A 17,198-nucleotide genomic window follows, 5' to 3' on the forward strand; every position below is an offset into this window, starting at 1 on the left:
ACGACTCAACACACCAAAAAATTTGAACTAAAAGAAGAAGAAGAAGAAGAGGAAGAAGAAGAAAGAAGAGTGTTAACACATGCGTACCAATAAGGTGGGTTCACGTCCAACAAAAAATTGGATTCACATCTAATTAGAGAAAAAAGAAAAAAATAAATAGTGTTAAAATATTTTCAAGTTAAAAATGATGTATGTCTTTTATGGAGTTGAGAGGAAGAATATGAGAGTATTTTAGAAATAAATTTTCATTAAAAGTCATGTGACCAGTATGTGCCTACTCTTAAAAGAGGGAGGGGGTGAACTAAATAATTAAGGAATTTTTTGTAGGGTAAAAAAAAAGAAATAATATCAGATGTAATTTGAAAAAAACACAAGGGACATAAAGGTAATTTACTCTTAAAAAACAATGGAGTGTGGATAGAAAATTTCATAGTAACTTTCAATAATGAATATTTAATTCACTCAGTTTAGTGTTCACCTTATAATGAGGTGCAAGGAAATGGATTCTCTTTTTTTAGGTACATAAATGATAACGCGTCCAAATTAGAAAGGAAAAGAAAAAATAAAAAACACGCTTCCTTCTCAGGTTAAGAAAAACCACCACTCTTACATATTTGCCTACCGATAGAAGAAATCTTAGAATCGAACCAAGTCACAATTAGTATAAGCGAAAAACTTTGTTCAGATGTGTCAACCCTTAATGACAGAAGCTTCATTCTCTAAGACATTTTATTTTCTTTAAAATTTGATATTATTTTATTACTACTCTTTTATTTTCATCTCCTTTATATAATAATTAATATATAATAAAAAAGTATTAAATAACATTCAATTTTGCTGTTAGTAAACAACCCATGTCAAATACAAATATGCCATAAGTAATTGTTGGCTCTGATATACATTTGAGTGTTTGGCCATCAATTTTTTTCCTAGCCTATACTAAATGAAGAATTTGATGTGGCTATTTAAGACAACTACGTGTCCGTTGTCCTAATTAATCTTCACATAACATTAATCTTCACTTGGGCAACTAGCTTCCATATCAATAGTTTTCCAGTTAAGAACATATGTTGTATTAGAACTTGATAAACTCCGGCGAAGTAATTGTCCACATAAACTTCTTTGGCAAGGAGCAAGGGAATCAGTATGTAGATAACCATTGATGAAAAACATAGCAAGTCTCAAATTTATTGCTTCTCACCTATATAGATATAATGAATGAAAAATTATTAGATGATTTAAGACAATCACCTGTCCATTGTCCTACATCTTCACATGACATATAACTAATATTTTCAATTCACAAGAAAAAAATTATTCAAAGTTGGATTATGTGTCATGTGTAGATTGTTCGGAACCATAATAATCCCAAAGCATGTAATAATTTTTCTATTATTAATACTTTTTTCTTTTATGAACCCAAGGAATCCCGTGATCAAGAGTCATAGTATTCTTCAAATATTCAAATTCATTTAAGAGACTAATCTCTCCCTAAATGTTATTCCATACACAAACTTAAAGACCAAACATCTAACCACATTTAAAACTTGATTATCTTTCCATCATACTATACTACGTTATAGACATAATACTTAACCACATCTTGAAAAATGGAAAAAAAAAAAAGATATATCTAAGATATTTATCATTAATGATAAAGCATTTGAAGTCCTCTAAAAGTAGATACAGAAATGCTGTATCTGAACTTAGGAATCAAACAAAAGGGCAATGTCAACAGAGAAAATAAAATATGCCGCATTTAGTGCTCCATATATAATTGGTCTCAAGCTACTTTAACTACTGTATTTGGAGGTTCTCATTTAAATGATCAACTGAGGCTCCTTTTTTCGTTATTTTTTTTTCAAGCTGAAAACAAAAGAGGGGGTGGGGGAGGGCATTTTGGGAATGGGACATCAGATATCATAGGAAAGTAATTGTGGTAACATAATAGGTATTGTGGGGCATTGAATCTTTGTTGCAATAGGACATGTCAATCTCCTTCATAAGGACTAAGAAGTGGATGTAGAATCTGTAGGGTTGGTTGTGTATCTACACAACTTAATCATCCTGGTACTTAGAGAAGCTCCCACTCAGGTTCAGAAATATCAGGAAGCAGTAGTTTCTTATGATCATCCTGTAAAGTTGGACATAAATTCTCTGCAAAATCACCCTTTTCTATTTCATTGTTCCCATGCAATATTGCAAGCTTCTCATACTCTTGCCTCCTTGCAGCCTTCTTGGACAAAGAAAAGGGTTGCCTCTTCTTGTTCTTCAAACATGAGAAAAAAGAAAGAACAAGTTAGAGCTTAATATGAACAGAAAAAAGGAGGGAGGTGAATGAAGGAGTGTGTGTACCTTGCTAGTTATTAGATTACCCAGTGCAATGGCAACTGATTCAAGTTCATCTCTAGTCACCATAACACAAGTTTCCTCAAGCTTCAGTTCATCATCTTGCTGTATGGTTTTATGGCCTTGCTCTACAATAATAGTACCAATCTTTGGTACATCCAAATCCCATGTTTCTGTGATTTCTTAAATAATAAAAAGTGTCAGTTACTCAGTTACCATGGGCTAAAAAATAGCATGAAATTGAATGACTACACAGTACACACTATGATCTCATATGTGCCTGAGCCCTGAGCATGTTGACACAGGGATTACCCAAAGACCTTTTGTTTTATATTCTAATACTTGAAAACAAAATCTACTGCAAACAGACTTTAGAGTTGCTGAATCTAGATATACCAATGAAGACTTTGCAGAGAACAAAATCTTCCAATCTGAGTTAAAATGAAATAGTTATGTGCAAGAATTTCTTGGGTAATTTCTCTATATATTCTATAAAATAGTTGAATTGTTTAGCAAAACAACAGATGCCACTTAGTACAGAAAACATTTTCTCTCCCCTCTTGATCAATAGGCTATAACAGACAAAATGAGGGGAAAACTTCATGACATCCCTGATTTCTCAAAATCATCATTCTGACCTCACAAATACAACCATATGGGGATTCCTCAACAATTTATTTTCATAAACTTTTTTGCAAAATGAGACCAAACCAACCAGCACCAAGATACACTCTTAAAATTCAACCAAACATTATATACTAAACTATGAAAGTACTTCTAAATGGTATGCAGTAAACCTACTTCATATTGATTTGAATTGACACCTGAATTCAGTAAGTACATTAGAATGATCTGAATTAATACCTGGATGAGATGCAATGGTTGTGGGGTAAGAATAATTGTCAGGCTCAAATGTTCCGACCATAGTGACCCCTACCAGAAAAATAATTTAATTGTTACAGTTCCCCGCAGAAGTCAGAAACAAAAAGTTACCAACAGAAACAACGAGGAAAAAATGAAAATATATGCAAGAGACACTCAAATACTTACCATATGGATCTCCAAATAGGTCACTGGAGGAATATGAACTAACATGCATCTCTTTCTCTTCGGCTGATTCAGCTGCCAATACCAGCACATTGGGGATTTCTTCAGTACTTGCATTTTCAATTTCATTGCAACAGTCATCTACAGAGGTAATGGTAGTTACTTCAGCAAAAGCTGCCTTTGAAACAGTGGCTGCATGATTTTGATTTACCCGGGAGAGTTCACATGATTGTGATGTACTGCATGTATCTGCTTTTGACAAAGTGATTTCACTGACTGTCTTGGAAGCAGGTATGCTTTTATTTTGTCGATTTTCATCACCACCGAGGTTTGATCTAATATCTGTGCTACCAACGTATTGTCTTGCATGTGAAATAAAACTATTCCCTTTGACAGAGTTGCAAGAAGCTGATGTGAACAAAGCATCAGAATCACCGGATTTAGCATGGATTACATCATTATCAACATCATGTTTGATCCTTGAATCCTCAGTTGTTTGGTTGGTATCATCCTTTACAGTTATTTTCTTGGAACCTTGAAATGACTTATTAGAGAATCCAGCGTCAATATATTGATCTATTGGCAACTCAGAGGCTGATGTTTCATCCAAATCATATAAAGGCGGAGGAAGTAAATCTTGCATGACATCTGAATAGATCTTTTTAACACTTTCCCCAACAGTCTGCATCTGATTCCCTATGTACTTAACGGTTTCATATCCCCAAAAAAGGGAAACAGAAAGTATGGGATTAAGTTCACTGTTAGTCCCAAAACCAATAGTTCAACCAGGCTAGTGTTACACTACACAATTGACATCATATATATAAAAGGAATTTAAGAAAGGTTATCACAGATTACCATAAAGACCAAGACAAATTTAATAATAGCTGCTCTCATGATTCAACTCTAAGTGAAATAATATAGTGCTAACTAAACTTACAACAACTATAGGTAAAACACTTTGAACATACAAGTCAAAGATGAAGAGCTATACCTCCACTACTAGCAGTCAAAGATCTTAGGTTTTGAATGACATTTATAGCAGGTATTGGCATGTCCAATTGGGGATAATTTGAGGTATCTTTTCTCATATTAAACAAACATATGTTAGGTTAAGGATAAATGATGACAAAGGTATACCTCCAACATTGTGTCTTCCACGTCCACATAAATGTCCTCAAACTTCTGGAATATGTTTCCAACCCAAGTTATGCCTTTTGCATCCATGGCCATCACAAAACACTAGCTGGAACAGTAATTAGAGCCGTCCTTGTATGTCCAATATGAGAAAGGATAAAAATCAGAACTTGAAGGTGGTTCTACCTGATTATCTGGCAACAAATCACAGGGAAAAAAATCAACAAAAATCAACAAAGAGCCACAATCGATGGTGATCATTTCTATAGGCCTAAAACTAAAAAATGTACATTGATCAGAGGGTGATATTACAAAAGCATAAAAAGGATTGCAGATAAATCCCATCCCAGAACACATTTATATTGAATAATCAATCAAACTGGTCCTTACCTAATATTGCCAAACTCAACCCCAACCTTTCACAGTTTTAATTACTAGCCACCTATAAAAATGATGACTAGTCCATAATTCTATAAAATCATACTACACCCTTTCAGTAATTCACAGCATACTATTGACAATCCTTTGCTTTTAACTATTTTCTCATAACAAAACAGCAAGAAAACTCCAACTTAAACTGATCAAAATTACCATAAACAAGGAAAGAATATAAATATGCCAAAGAAACGGCTAAAATTAACAACCCCACCTCCAAAATAAAAACACAAAAAAAGGAGACTATCCAGTATCCAACAATAATAAAATATAGCCAAATATGTAAACAAAAGCCAAACTTGAAACCAGAAAGCAAAATCCACTTAAAATATTAGTCAAATAAATGAAAGGGTGGTGATAAAAACAAGAAAGTGCAGCACAGAAGAGAATTTACTTGTTGTTGCAATACACACAGAAAGAAGAGTGGAGTCCGCGTCTGACTGAAGAAGTCATTGTAAGGCTAAAGAAGTAAAATTGAAGAGAAATTGTAACAAAAAAGAAGAGTAGTGTGAAGATAGATAGAGAGAGACCGTATATAGGGTCAGCTCAACTGAGCCTTACGTTTGACATGTGGATTCCGATTCCTAAGTTAGCTTTTGATCATTGTTGTTCACTTTATCGGTTTGTGGGCCCCACCTTCCATTTTTTTTTCACCTGCCATGCCATGACTGTTGCCTTTTTGTACTACTATTTTGTTTTATTGAGTTGTTACGTCGTTTTATTTGTTTTATCAAAAAGTAATTTTTTAAAATTTTACAAATGACTGTAGAGTTTAGAGTTAGATTGTCAACAAAATGTGCCAAGTTTCAAATTATAAAAAAAAATCAGATTATCCGTTATCAAAATATTCAAACTTTTTGCAAGCGAAATTTCCTAAGGTCGAAGGATATGTTAGTTGGAGATCGAATGTAATGTTTCAAAATTGCCATTGGCATAATTTGTTTTTTTTTATAAAAAAAAAAAAAACAAAGTAGTTATTCATTCATTGAATGGAATATAATTAGTTTCGTAGTTGACTTGATGCAAAATTCACAAAGAAATTTGTTAAATAACTCAACTTTTAAGGATAAAAAATGAGTTTAATGCCTTTGCTCTTCAAATGTTTAATGTTTAAATTTATTAGTTTTTCAAAGATCAAAATACTTTCACAAAAGAAATAATTTCATTCTGATCATAGAATACCCCCATAATAAAACTTATTCTCCTTGCGACTATGTATGTAACTATGTATCACTTGAATCAGTAAACAAGTTAATTTTTTTATTTAACCAATCAAATTCCTCAGTTTTCATTCTTTCATGAGGAAAACAATATTATGAGGCTGAAAAGGCCTTTAGCAAATCCTCTTAGGGTATAAACTATAATGCATACATATATAAGGAACAACTCAACAAGTTCAAGACGCTCAATCTTGTTCATTCATCAAAACAGCAATTATGCTATCTAACAAAGTAATGAACCCGGTTTATGATGTACGACTAAATGATTACTCAGGCATCCCAACTCTGAGAAATATAAACAAAGCATAAAACTGAAATAAATTGACTCAAGATCAAGGAAAAACTCTCGTAGTAGTAGCCCGCAATGTAACAAAAACAATCACCAATGATAAAGCATATAGGTTGATTCTTTTAATGATATTTTGTTGGTGGCTATGTAGGATTTACTTTCTCCAATCTGGAAGGACATAATTGATTCTCCAAACTGAATCAGAAGTCTTTGGTATATACCAGATGTTCAAGGAGTCACAATTTTGTATGTTTTCTAACCATCACAAATTCAAAACACACGACGATGGATAGCTTAACCTGCTGCTTGGAAATCACCAAAATCATCATCTGGTACATCCTCTGTGCTTCGATTTTCAGGAGAATTCTCATGCTCTGTGTCTTCTTTAACTGTTTTAGGAGTCTCAACTTTAGAAGTTTTCTCAAGGCTGAGTTTTGTAGGTGAGTTTGTTGGAGACTTCTGCGCGGCGAAAACAGGTGAGAGTGGTGCTGGAGGAGGTGGTGGTAACTTAATACTAGGTATAGATTCTTTCCCTCCATTCTTTTCCTCGGGGGATTTGTTCAGACCCAGCTCAAAAAACTTGGACTTCACACTGCTGCCACTTTTCTGCATGCAAAAGATAGGAATTAATAAAGATAATGTACTTAAAAAAAGAAACCAGCCTCATTCACGAGGAAAATGCAGATTTCCATACATTGGTCTTAATTTGAAGTACAAGAGTCTCTCCTTCTTTCAGACTGTAATCAACTGAGGAAGTTTGTTGGTAATGTTGTTCCATCTCTTCAGCAGTTTTCTTTTTGTTTAGATATCTTTAAAAAAAATTAGGAAAAGACACGCTTTCCATTTATTAAAAAACAGTATGAGGACCTTCATCCTCTATGCCAGCACGAATGAAAAAATGTGTAAAGGCTACCAAGTTTTGCAGATGATGAGATACATAATAAAAATGATACATCTAATAAAACATATTTGATTGAGGATACTTCATATGATCATGTAAGGCAGCTTGGAAGTCATATGCCTCTGTTCTTTCTCGGAATCCTATGCCAATAAAAGCATGTCGAAGGCGACCACCTGCATGATTCTCAAGCAATAAAAAACCAAACTTCATCCGTAATAAGAAATAGAGTGCAGCAGAATTACCAAAACAAATTTTCATTTCATAATAAGGGATCAAAAGTCAGCAGTCTTTCCAACTTGAAATGTCCAAACAAGAAAAAGGTATACAGTATTTAAAAGTAAATTTAGTCATACTAAAAAGAAGTAAGGCTAATACCACAAGAAAGGAAGTGGGGATGGAATTAGGTGGACAGAAAATTAGAAATTGTGACTGTTGAGCAGAGGAATGGGGAATTGTAGAAGATATTAAAAGCCATTTGGCACTAAAGGATCAGAGAATTAATTTTCCATAAATTTAGGAATATTTATGGTAGCAAAACATTATGTTCACTATTCAGAAGAACTAAGGCCCTAGTTGGATAAACTTTCCCATAAGCACTTACAAGAGAAGAAAATAAAATGGTAAAATGAATTAAACTTCTCCCATAAGTTAAAATTAGTTTATGCATTGCATAAGTTAAAATCAGCTTTTTGGATAAGCTAAGTCAAGAGAACTTCCATGAAAGTTGAAATGCATGAGTTGATTTTAACTTATAGGAGAAACTCAATTTGTTTGACCTTCTTATTTTCTTCTCTCGTAATCACTTTTTATGGAGAAGTCTATCCACACGGAGCCCAAAATTTAAACAGAAAAAAGTATAGTTTCCTATATCAATCCGAAAAAAAAATGCTTGCAAGTTTTCAAAAGCTTGACAAACAAACAAATTCTTGGCAAAGACAATAAATTGATCCTGATGAAAAAAGTTGCTGACACATACTTTGAGAGCAAGATGAATTTTTCAATCTATTTTCTGAGAGAAGTAGAAACTAATAAAAAAAAACACGACATCGTTTCAAATTACTGCAAATCAAACTGGTTCTTATGTTGTATTAAACTATGTACTTCCTTTACGAATCCTACCCTGCTGCCCAGCACATGGATGATAAGATGATTAAGAGAAGAAAAGAAGTAAAGAAATATGTAGATCAGTAGATATAATGACTCACCTATGTTCTCTTCTATGCGAAGAACAAAGTATCTACAGAATATAAGTATAATTAGTTAAGCATCCTGAACTACAAAAAAGTATGATAACAAACAACTTAAACTATCAACAGTCAAGGAAAACCACCTGCTGCTGTCAATAACAGGTTCCACAGGATGCGGTTCTCCATTTCTTAAAAATGCCCGAGCATATAATTCACCTAGTTATATATATTTCATCATAGAATTAAAAAAATAAAGAAAAAATAGTACAATCTATTTGAAGCAGATTTAATATGGTCTTACCTGTGCTCTTATCTTCAAGTTTTATGATGCATTCTTCTCCCTTGCTAGTGACTTTTAATATCCCTTCCCATGCCCATTTGTTGACATCCCATTCATCAGCCCTGAAATGAATCTAACTTGTATAAATATTCAGCAATCACACACTCGACCGCAGCAAAAAAGAGTCACTAAACTCGCAAAAGCAGAAACCAATTCCTTCACAAACAACACAGTTCCACAAAAGTAATGAAAGACACAAAATAATTATAAGCATAGCAAATGTACTAAGCAGATCTAACACCCTTCCATAGACACTGGATAGCACAACTTCAACTATACCAAAGATACACTAAACAGATCACAGGGACAACAGATCAAGAGCTATATAATTTTGAAGTTGATCACAAACCTGTAAGAAGCTGCACTCTTTCTTGGAGGTATCTGCATAAATAGTAGAAACCCTTCATCAGTTTGACCCATCGAACAGCTAACAGCGAATTCAACTTTAAATAAATAAAAAATAAAAACAAAAACATTCAGAGCAACAGTAATTTCTTCGGAACCTTAAACTATGATTCTGCGAACTAACATGAAACTTGATCATTAGTACCCTCATTCAGTTGTAAATTGAATTCTCACGTTCCTCTCAAAACCCATTGCACAAAACCAAATTTTGATAAAAACCCGTGAACAGAAAGTTGCTAGACTTACTATGTAGACGTAACACTCGGGCACTTGAAAGAGAACGAGCTCTATGGGTTCAGCGTCTTCGCTTTCGCCGCCACTTTTCTGAACGTGGGGTTCGTTCTCTTCCTTCTCCATGATTCGGAGGCACAGAAAGATCGCAAATTTGGTGGCGGAGAATTAGAAAGAAGAAGAAAAGCGATATGGGTCTGCAGGAGGCGTGGATTTAGGAAGAACTTTCCTGAAAGAAATCAAATTTCGGAGAATTAGGGTTTGGTTTTGGGTTTTTTTTTTTTTTTGGCTGGTTGAAGATAGAGAAAGTGAGTGATAGGAAGGTTTGTCTCTGCCTGGTTCGTTCTCAGGAAGGAGATGACGCTGCACCGAAACGGTTCTGCATCGGAACAATGGCCACCGTCTGATTCGTAAAGCTTTGGGATCGAACGGTTAGATGGGTATGGACTGGGACAGTGTTTGCTTTGTTTTCAAAGTCAACACAAAATTAAATCCAATAAATATTAACACTTATTAATCTCAAAATGCTGAGTGAGAATATGAGAGAACAAGGAGGAATATGCTCTAGAAAAATGGGAGTTTATACGCTATAAATTGAATTTGAGCATGCCTTATAACCGGTTTTTCAATTTGTGTATAAGTGCAATTTTAACTGTCACATTTGCTAAAGTTGTTAAAATTTTAGTATTCTTTTTCGAGTCTTACTATAACAAATCATTTTTATATTATATAATCTAATAAGTATTTTTAATAATGTAATAATTACTAAATAAATTTCGTAAATTATCTCACATTTTTAATTTAAATTTTATTTTTATACATGTTAATGTGAAAATTTTAACATGATTAACCAACTAAAATCATGATAAATATATTTTTAAAAATAATTACTGTAAAAATCAATCAATTTAATGTGTGTGTGTGTATATATATATATATATATATATTAATTTGTGATTTAATGGTAGATGTAAAAAAATTATATTAATTCTTTTCTCTTTTAAATTTTCCACACTATTAATGAGCTAATTCTTCTACTTTTCTTCTTCCTCCTCCACATATTCTTTCTTCTTTTTCCCAATGTTGCCAGCGGCAGAGTAATATATAAAAAATCACATATAAATATATTGAATGTTTATATTTTGTTTGTCTAATTTTATATATATTTGGATTCTTGTTCCTAACTCACTCCTTTGATTATAATATTATTTTTTTAAAAATAGATAACATTAACTTCAGCTTATAATCCACGGTAGGTGAATCTTGAGAAAGTCCACAAGAGGCAGTATGAGGAAAATGGGAGAGAAAGATAAAAGAATTAAATATATTACAAAAGTTGAATTTGTAGATTTTCCTTATATGGCTCAACTCAAATGGATTGTCTAAACTCTAATATTTGACCAATTAGAACTTTCAAGAACTAGCCCCCTAAATCACTGCTTAGTTAACATCCTTGTCTCGTTGAATTCTCTTTAGAAACCTTCATACTGCATGCTAACTTCCACAAAAGGGTCTGATAATATAATCACAAGAAATTATTAACTATAGACTAATGTCATTTATTTATCATAGTTTTACAACAAAATATACACAAGCAGAGAGATAGAAAAGGAGAAGTGTGTGATAAAATAAATTAGTGGAAAGAGATGAAAAATACTGAAATCTGTAGAAATTATTATATAAGTTTAATGAATGAATAACATTATCTTTAACAATGTACCTGTACCAACTGTGCACCAATACACACTGATATCTATGATGATAGTCCCAATGTATCTTCAAAATGAGATGAAGACATGAGACTTTAATTGCAAAGCGTTGCATAATGCATAACATAGATCAATTTATTTATTAACAACTTCCAAAACAGCATCTTACAAAGGCTTTGCTTTCTTCATATGTCATATACTTCTTATCCCAGAACCCCAAGTTGTTATTACTCACGAAGAGAATTCATGACTGAAGAAACTTTTGACTAAACAAGGTACAATATAGTAGAAAGAGTCCACTAATTCTGTCTATGGTCAAAAGAGTAAAGTTGCTATCTGTGACTATGAATGCTACCAACACATGTACAAACCCAGATTCTGATTCACATGATTCATCTTCATCTTCATTCTTCAGAAAGTACAAACTTTCCCTAACAAGTGAAAATGCTATTTGCTAATTAATGTCAGTCACTCCCTCATCATATTCAGATATATGCCAATATGCCATGCATATGGATATTTAAATTACATGTTTATAAAGAAAAGTTCTCATAAGAAATCTCCTATAGATGAAGAACTGAATATAGAAATCCTCCTTCTCTTCCTGCTTTCTAACATGTCCTGTGAAACAGAAAATCTATCCAACACAGATCTTAGAGCTTGATGAACAGACCCTGCCAGAAACTGGCGGTACTCAGCATCTTCAACATTTTGTTCTTTGCAGTTAATTATCACAAACACATTCTTCATCCTTCCTCCCAAGGTTGCAATCTCAGCCCTTATTATCATAAGATGAAGTGCATCAAGTGCTTGTCTTATATCAGTTAATAACCCGGGTTTGTATTCACAGCATAGTGATGCCCTGATTGAGTAAGGGAAGCCATTCAATCCTCCCTCCTGTTCTTCAATTCTTATTTCATCACTGTCCTTTGGTATCATTAGGCCTTCACTAGCTTGTGCTGCATTTGTTTTCAGATCTTTCAAATGTCTAATAACCTCACCCAGCAAGGTTGCTTTGTCCAACTGAGTTCAAAAAGTATACAAAGAATACTCAGATTTATAAGTTACGAATAAATAATTTAACATGTGAGTTTGTAGTGACATGAGTTTCATTATTGAAAGCACGAGCAAAACAAAGTTGGACAGTTAATGTTAAGTTCTTCTCATCCTTTTTTTCTAGAAAAGAAACTGAAATTGTGTTCTTGCAAATAAATAAAACAATCAAAACAAGACTTCAAAACCTAGCAAAATGGCTTTACTCGCATATATGGATCCTAAAATAAGGTCATTTACTACCTGATCTGCAAGTTAATAGTTTGAGCATCCAAGAAGTCTTATAATACCTTTTGAGATGCATTGGTTAAGAATTTATCGTTGAACTTAATTGCTTAAGTATCAGTTGCAGTTGAAAGCTTCAATGCAGATGCATGCATAGTCAAAGCTTTTTTTTCATTGCAATCATCAACACAAGAGAGGTAAATTAAATAAATTATTTAGCCTTTGAGCTACCATTTTTTTTTTCATGACCCTTCAACCAAATGACTTAATAAGCTCAACAATAATCCCAAGTTAATCAAATTATTTATATATGTATTTGACAGGGAAGATAAAATATGTAAAGGAAAACATTCAATAATAAGCTGGCACCCAGATTTCCCTTTAAATATTCTTTCACGTGCAACAATAATTGAACGAACTCAAACAAGAGCCAATCAAAAACCTGTTTTTTTTTTTCAGGTTAATGAAGAAACTGCCACAGATGACACATAACCTGTTCTCAGCATGATCAAAACCAACATTGACACAGGTTGCAAATTTTTAGAATTTTGATTTTAGCCATAACTCGACCCTAAAAGCAACTTCAAGGGATGAGAGTTGTTTCCATTTATACACACTATTTTTATTTTGATCATGTTAGTCAATGTGTGATCTCTAATACACTTCTTCATGCCAAGAATTAGACATCTCAAGCATGAAGTTGCAGGATTAGAGCCGTGAGTAATCTAATAACGGGTGGCCTGACAGGCCAAACAACGATCACTTGAATAGGACAAAAATAAACTAAAACATAAAAATAAAGAAATGATAACGGAGAAAGCATTATATTGAACTAACCTTCTTAGCACCTGGAATGACAGAGCGAAGTGTATCAAGATGTGCATTAATTCTTGCTCTCCTTCTCCTCTCTGCCTCACTATGGTTCTTCAAGGCTTCAATGCTTCTCTCAGGAGAAACACCCTTGCGTTCCAATTTGACAGGGGCCTCCACAAGCTCTCCCTTCTCCTTATCCAACACTAGAGACGAAGATGAACCATACCCATTTCCAATTACACCACAACTCACTTGAAAACCATCACTAATCCTATGTGGGGCAAAGGCTTCCATTTCCATGACAAAGAGTGAATAGAAACAGGTAAGAAGAAGAGTAGTAGTTTAGTTTTGAACACAAGAAGAAAACAACCACCTTGGAAAGTGAAGGTGAAGAAGGTGAAACTTTGGTTTTGGCTGCGCTTTGTTGTGTAATTTCCATAAGGGAAAAGATAGTTGTTGGTTGGTGTTTGAGACAAAACTCAATGATGAAGTGGCAAAGGTATGTTGTTTGTCATGTTGGGGTTGGAGTGTATTTGGAATGAAAGATGCAGTGAAAAGTGTTGTGTTGTGATGTGTTGTGTTGTGTCAGATGTGTGTAGTATCAGTGTAGTGTTGTATGGTGATGATGATGGTTGTGGTGGCTTTGCTGAGATCCATTCCAGAAGATAGTACTGCTGCTGTTACGGATTACCTGTTCTGGTGGGGGACAAGTCCTACAACACCACACTTTTTAAGACCACAACTTCTTGTCCCTTTTCTTTTAAAATAGAAATGCCACATGTGTAAATTTCTGTACAACATTCTGTATAAAAGAAAAAGAACTAAAAAAATTTAAATAATGAAAAGTGATAAAAGAAAAAAAATAGTATTATAAAGGATACTTTGAAAAAATATTGTATGAATAATATAATTCTAAAACAGGTTGTATTATAACTCAAGTTCTTGTTTTTAAAAAAATAAAAATGAATTTATGATCTTTTTTTAATATAACTTTTCTTATTCATATTCAAGTTTCATAATTATATTTTGGAAAAAAATATATAAATATAGCATTAATCTTTGATAGATAACAGTCTTTTATTCTATTCTATAATTAAGTGCATGAATTAATTCACATAAAAATAATCCAACTTAATCAAGATATCAAATTCGAGAGAAAATTTCATAATCTACAGTGATTTTACCTATTTTTTAATGTATAGACATAGTTGCATTAAATATTATTGCCTAGAAAGATAAAAAGTCTTTTACTCTGTTGTTTATCATTATTGTCTTTTATCTGACTTTATATATACATGTAGACTGTAGTATCTAGGAATCGTTTTTTTACTTTATCGTTTAACATTTTTATACAAGTATTATCGTTTAACATTCTTCCTTTTTTACAGCTTTAACATTATTTTCTTTTATCCTATTATACATACCTTTATCTAAGAAAATCATGTTTTACTCAACCTTAGTTTTCCTAAAGCCGCTCCCTTCTTTTCTTCTTTGAGAATATTGGATTATTGCATTTGAGATATCTTGTCATTTCTGATTCCTCAATTTACACTGAGAATATCACCTGCTATATATATCCAAGACTTGCGCGTGTCACATAAATAATGATTATCGACATCTCATACTACAAAACTTTACCCTCCACTGTAATTAGTAAATGGTAAATATATCCAAAACAAATTCAAGTCCATAAGAGTGTAAAAAAAATCTTCAGATTCAAACTTCTTCTCGAGTGCTGAGTGTTGAAAATTCACTATTGGAAAGTTTGTCGTAGTTAATCTAACCCAAATCAGCCTTTATGGAATTGAACAATATTTGTCCACACGCACAGTTATGTACCATCACGAGTGGTGATTCAGGAAAAGAAAAAAATACATGAGTGTGTAATAATGACAAATGCATATTTTAGCACATTTTGAAAAGAATCTTAGGTACATTAGATTGAGTCAAGAGTTTGAGATCGTTGAGGCATATAATATATTATTAATAAGCATCTTATTCAACATAAATGATTAATATGTTGAAAGTAAAACTAGTTTGATATTTGATAAAAATAATTATAGGTTAAACTTTATTTATTTTTTAATTGAATTTTAATTTAGTCAAAAAAAATTCTCCTAATGAGTTAGAAGATTAAAATAATATTATTAACGCACAAAATGAAATTTCACGTTGAATAAAAATAAAAGAATTAAATAATTTATAAATGAGAAAAAGATCTGATATGAAAGTAGAATCATCATTTCAAATTTACAGATTTTATTCTCATTTATGCTTTAACATATATTATTAATTGTTTGTCATTAACTGAATGGCTATTGGTTCATACACAATATAGAAACTGCATTAGCAGTAATTGGGATTCCTTGTGATCTCTAAATTGATTTTATTAATTGCCGCAATTTACGTTTGCGTCTGAAACGCACACTAGGCTTGAATTTTCTTTTGGAATCATGTACAGCGATTTCTGGGAGAATGTGTTGGGGGCTTTTGTTTCTTTTGTTTAATGAGTAATTGCAAGCTTTTAAGTTAGGCAAAAGCCAATTTTTGGATGGCACCCTTTAGGTTAAAGAGCCAGCTAATCAATTTTTTTAATAAGCTAATTATCCCTTTGCCAATCACTTTCCTTTGACAATAGCATTGTAATCCATTATCCACGTCATCGATGGTGACACAAACACAGCTTTATTTGAACATGACCACTTAGATTCACACACTTTATCTTAATGGGATGGAGATTTTCCTTTCTCACACTTATTTTAATCCTTTATGTGGTGGTCCTCAACTTTCCACTTTGCAAACATGAATAATTTTTCAAGGTTGGTTACTTGGTTCATTGTCCACGTTTTTTATGAGGCTTGAATTTCCAAAAGACATCTCTCTATTTCGTTTAGTACATTTAACTTTGCCATGCACCGAATAATCACACCATGAATAATGATTTTGATTGTGTGGTTCTTGAAACAAATCATTTTTTTCCTTATTTTTCAATAATGATATTGACCAAATTTAAATTTATGATCTAATTAAATTATTTAAGCCCCAGACTGATATAGTGAAATTCGATTAATGATCCACAGATTAAATTATAAGCATTCCTTCCAATCACTGAAAAAGATGGTAGGCACGTTATTGTATAAGGATAAAAGAAGAATATGTCAAAGTGGCTCATTTCTTTATACACGCCACTTAATTTTATCCATTTTTTACAGTAGTATATGATTGATACGAATAAAAGTCACTGAAACATATATGAAATGTTTCAGGTTTCTACTCCAGCAAACTGATCAAGTAGTAATGTGCAGAAGATCTGATCTCAAATATAAGTTTGTGGAATAGCCAAAGAAAACTTGTTTGTAGTGGTGATCACTCATCTCTACTTTAATCAATGCCTAGTATAAGTACACTGCAAAACTTCAAAACAGTGCTACCAAATCAAGGAAATGATTCATGTTATAGTTTTATTTGTAATTGCGATCAAAATGTTAAAAAAAAAAAAGCTAAATGTATTTTTAATTTATTATATTTTACTATTATTTCATTTTAGTACTCTTGGGGTGTAAAATTTTGAGGCTAAAAGTAAAATTTTGTAAGTATTGGAATGGAATGAAATGATAGAACTTGATATTGAGGTCATGTTTGATTAGTCATCGAAAATGATATAAATTGATTTGGTGCAATGAAAATAAGTTATTGAATTTATTCTTTCAAAAGAGTAAGGAAAAGATCATCAAAGATATGTTGCTTCGATCTAATATATAAAGACAAATAACAATACATTTTCAATAGAGAGGGTGAAGATTCAGGTGTCAACATCATAAATAGTTAATTTGAATAAGTTATCAATTTGTACAAAT

The 17,198-nt window shown here is 32.5% G+C and overlaps 3 protein-coding genes across 9 annotated transcripts; all 3 read right to left on the reverse strand.

Annotated features, from left to right (window-relative positions):
- Positions 1–1,630: 1,630 nt before the first annotated feature.
- LOC100798869 (uncharacterized) lies at positions 1,631–5,534 on the reverse strand. 7 transcript variants are annotated; one of them, XM_041007608.1, is made up of 6 exons: positions 5,363–5,534; positions 4,537–4,727; positions 3,400–3,940; positions 3,214–3,282; positions 2,356–2,522; positions 1,631–2,269 (listed from the first exon to the last, which is right to left on the reverse strand). In XM_041007608.1, the coding sequence occupies exons 2-6, from the start codon at positions 4,627–4,629 to the stop codon at positions 2,075–2,077; spliced, it is 1,065 nt and encodes a 354-aa protein (XP_040863542.1). In that variant the 5' UTR covers positions 4,630–4,727; positions 5,363–5,534; the 3' UTR covers positions 1,631–2,074. The 7 variants fall into 7 exon arrangements, with proteins under 7 accessions (XP_040863542.1, XP_003540394.1, XP_014620551.1 ...); XM_003540346.5 differs by having other exon boundaries at positions 2,356–2,531; positions 3,400–4,099; positions 5,363–5,532; XM_014765065.3 differs by having other exon boundaries at positions 3,400–4,111; positions 5,363–5,532.
- An 829-nt stretch (positions 5,535–6,363) lies between these two features.
- Positions 6,364–10,154, reverse strand: LOC100799391 (adaptin ear-binding coat-associated protein 2). Its single transcript, XM_026124734.2, has 8 exons — positions 9,557–10,154; positions 9,255–9,286; positions 8,867–8,967; positions 8,709–8,781; positions 8,584–8,615; positions 7,461–7,551; positions 7,172–7,286; positions 6,364–7,083 (listed from the first exon to the last, which is right to left on the reverse strand). Exons 1-8 carry the CDS (start codon positions 9,665–9,667, stop codon positions 6,772–6,774), a joined length of 867 nt encoding a protein of 288 aa, XP_025980519.1. The 5' UTR covers positions 9,668–10,154; the 3' UTR covers positions 6,364–6,771.
- A 1,190-nt stretch (positions 10,155–11,344) lies between these two features.
- Positions 11,345–14,073, reverse strand: LOC100783322 (transcription factor bHLH30). Its single transcript, XM_003539502.5, has 2 exons — positions 13,366–14,073; positions 11,345–12,273 (listed from the first exon to the last, which is right to left on the reverse strand). The coding sequence occupies exons 1-2, from the start codon at positions 13,639–13,641 to the stop codon at positions 11,800–11,802; spliced, it is 750 nt and encodes a 249-aa protein (XP_003539550.2). The 5' UTR covers positions 13,642–14,073; the 3' UTR covers positions 11,345–11,799.
- Positions 14,074–17,198: the final 3,125 nt, after the last annotated feature.

Source organism: Glycine max, chromosome 12 (genome assembly GCF_000004515.6).
Source record: "Glycine max cultivar Williams 82 chromosome 12, Glycine_max_v4.0, whole genome shotgun sequence".
NCBI classification, from domain to species: Eukaryota; Viridiplantae; Streptophyta; class Magnoliopsida; order Fabales; family Fabaceae; genus Glycine; species Glycine max.